Here is a 2,625-nt window from a genome sequence, read left to right as displayed (position 1 = left end):
TGAAGATTGGGCCATTTAGTCAAAGCTTTGAAAAAGCAACCTCTTTCCCCTCTGAATTCTAAGGTTAATTGGCTTTGCACAAAGACATTTGTCAACATGTTGCTGCTTTTACACTTAGATGTGGTGACGGCCACTTGTCTTGTGTATTACAATGGAAGTAGGCAGGCTCACCTGTCTGTTCATTCATTAGTCTGTGACTGACTTTCAGGGAAAATGAAAGGCTGTTTGACTATATAAGATCCCATAACCTGACTTTATCTGTGTTAAATATAAAATGACCGTACCCCTGTAACAATTTTACAACTCGATGCAAAATGCTTTACCTTCAGTTACTGGCAAGGAGAAGAGAGACAGCCGTGTTTTATTTTACCTGCCTCTTTTCTATTTGCTGTTTGGCCCCTGGCCCTCCCAGCTCTCTGTGCTCTCTCTGGCTGTGAATATTAAGCTGATTATCAGCCCTGTCTGCCAGGTCAGACATAAAAGGCATATTTCTGAGAGGCACATGACATACGGGTGGGTCACACACACACTGCTTTGGCTGGGCAGGTGTTTTATAATGAGGAAGAGGGCACTGAAATGGCTAGTCTGTTTCAAGGGGGTCTAGCGATTTATTCCAAGGACAGATCAGATGGAGTACTGTCATGATAGCTGTGAAGCCTTGAGATAAGATTAGATTAGATGTTCCTTTATTGATCCCCCGTAGGAGAAAAATGCAAAAATGCGTGAGTACGCATTAGCTGCATGTACATTCTGTGTTTATATACACCACCCAATATTAATTGTGATTGATTGAAACACAAAAAAACAGCTTGTCTTAAGCGTCTGTGAAAAAAATGCATTTGCCAGTTGTTTTGAAAGATAATGATACACATCCGTTGGAGGCCTGTCAAATGTCATTCACTGCCAGAATGCTCTCTGCCTCTCTCAGATCAATGAGATTTCCAGGTCTAGGCATTTCAAGAATTATACGCTTTACATATGCCTCTAGTCAAATAAAAAGGTAGAAAGGAAACAGTGAGTGGGCTCTGCCCTTTACTTCCTCACAGCTTCAGTCTAGTTTTGAAATATAGTAAAATGGGAGAGGTTACAGTTGAACACACAGATATGCTGCACTAATTTTCGTAAGAGGAAGTGGAATTGTCTAGACATGTCAAGAAAAAGAAACATCACATGACCATATTATTTATTGAATTTTGACGTCACTTTTTCTCATTTATTTGATCTGTTGATTTTCTTATTACTTTTAGATAACTATTTCAACAATTTGTCATTACTTTAAAGGTTCAAGAGTGTAAAATTTAGAAGGGTATAGTGACAGAAATGCAACGTAACATATATAACTATGTTTTCAGTGGTGGGGGGAAAAAAAGACCTTACATAATGAACCATTATGTTTTTATTACTTTAGAATGAGCCATTTCTATCTACATACACTGCGGGTCCTCTTACATGGACGTTGTCATGTTGCGCCGCCATAACTGAAACAGAACAACAAGTAACGTTATTAGTAGTCCTCTGGTTTATTAGAAGTAATAAGAGAAGTGAATTTTGGACAAATAGAGGAACACACGTATTATTTAGCACAAGAGCCGACAGAGCGTGTCGGCAATCGTAGCTTCTCCTACATGCGTGGAAAGAGAAGGGTGAGCGGTGCCTGATTGCATTGCATTGATGTGGTGTCAGAATAATCAGAATCTCTTTTTCTTCCTTAAAACCTTATTTTTAAAAGAAAAATAAAGTGTACATGGGACATAAAGACGCATACAGAACTGCGATTGGTGCAAAATCATGTATTGCATATACATATTTTACAAACGTAATTTGTAAAATGGTTATAACGGTTAGTTTGTTGTCCATGTAGAGTGAACTAGGTGTCTGTGTGTTGTTTGCACGTTCTGATAATCGTCGTAGTCGTAGCGTCCATGTTGATTCCACATTCCATGTTGATTCTTACTTAAGAGCACATGAATACACACTGAAGTAGAAGTAGAAGAACGACTTCACAACTCTGGAAGTGGGACCATCCGAGGAGCATGTGAATGCACCATGAGCTGCTGGTTCCAATTTGCAAACCTCACCACTAGATGCCACTAAAACTTACACACTGAACCTTTAAGCTTACTATTTCAACCATTTCCTCATTACTTTTTGTTAACTATTTCACCTGTTTTTTACTTAGTAATCCATTACTTTGTATTAGTAGTTGAAGCACATAGTGTGCAGCTATTCCGACTCAATATGTGGATAAATGTGTCTAACCAAACAGTATTTTCTAATCTACCGTACTACACAATCTCTCCACTAACACTGGCAACTGCAGAATAACCCCCGAGGTTCAAGCGTCCTTGTTGCATATACAGTACCAATTCACATCTTTCTGTAATGGAGATTTTTCTGCGTCCTGTTCTCATAACTTTGCTCTTTCTTTCTCTATTTCTGTCAGACTGGGGTGTTGTGTGAGTGACGCCTTGTTACCATGACGACCCACGTGACCCTGGAGGATGCTCTGTCCAATGTGGACCTGCTGGAGGAGCTACCCCTCCCTGACCAGCAGCCATGCATCGAACCCCCTCCCTCCTCTATCATGTACCAGGTACGCAGTCTCACACACACACACTCACACAC

At 40.1% G+C, this 2,625-nt stretch overlaps 1 protein-coding gene across 1 annotated transcript in view; it reads left to right on the top strand.

Annotated features, from left to right (window-relative positions):
• Nucleotides 1-2,625, top strand: part of cyfip2 (cytoplasmic FMR1 interacting protein 2) — a 32,389-nt gene that overhangs the window by 5,421 nt on the left and 24,343 nt on the right. Inside the window, exon 2 of the mRNA XM_046029963.1 lies at nt 2,444-2,593. Within this exon, the coding sequence (XP_045885919.1) occupies nt 2,477-2,593 (117 nt within the window). The 5' untranslated portion in view covers nt 2,444-2,476. The remainder of the gene's footprint in view (nt 1-2,443; nt 2,594-2,625) is intronic.

This window comes from Micropterus dolomieu, linkage group LG19, assembly GCF_021292245.1.
Source record: "Micropterus dolomieu isolate WLL.071019.BEF.003 ecotype Adirondacks linkage group LG19, ASM2129224v1, whole genome shotgun sequence".
NCBI classification, from domain to species: Eukaryota; Metazoa; Chordata; class Actinopteri; order Centrarchiformes; family Centrarchidae; genus Micropterus; species Micropterus dolomieu.
This window is presented reverse-complemented; position numbering and strand designations above follow the sequence as displayed.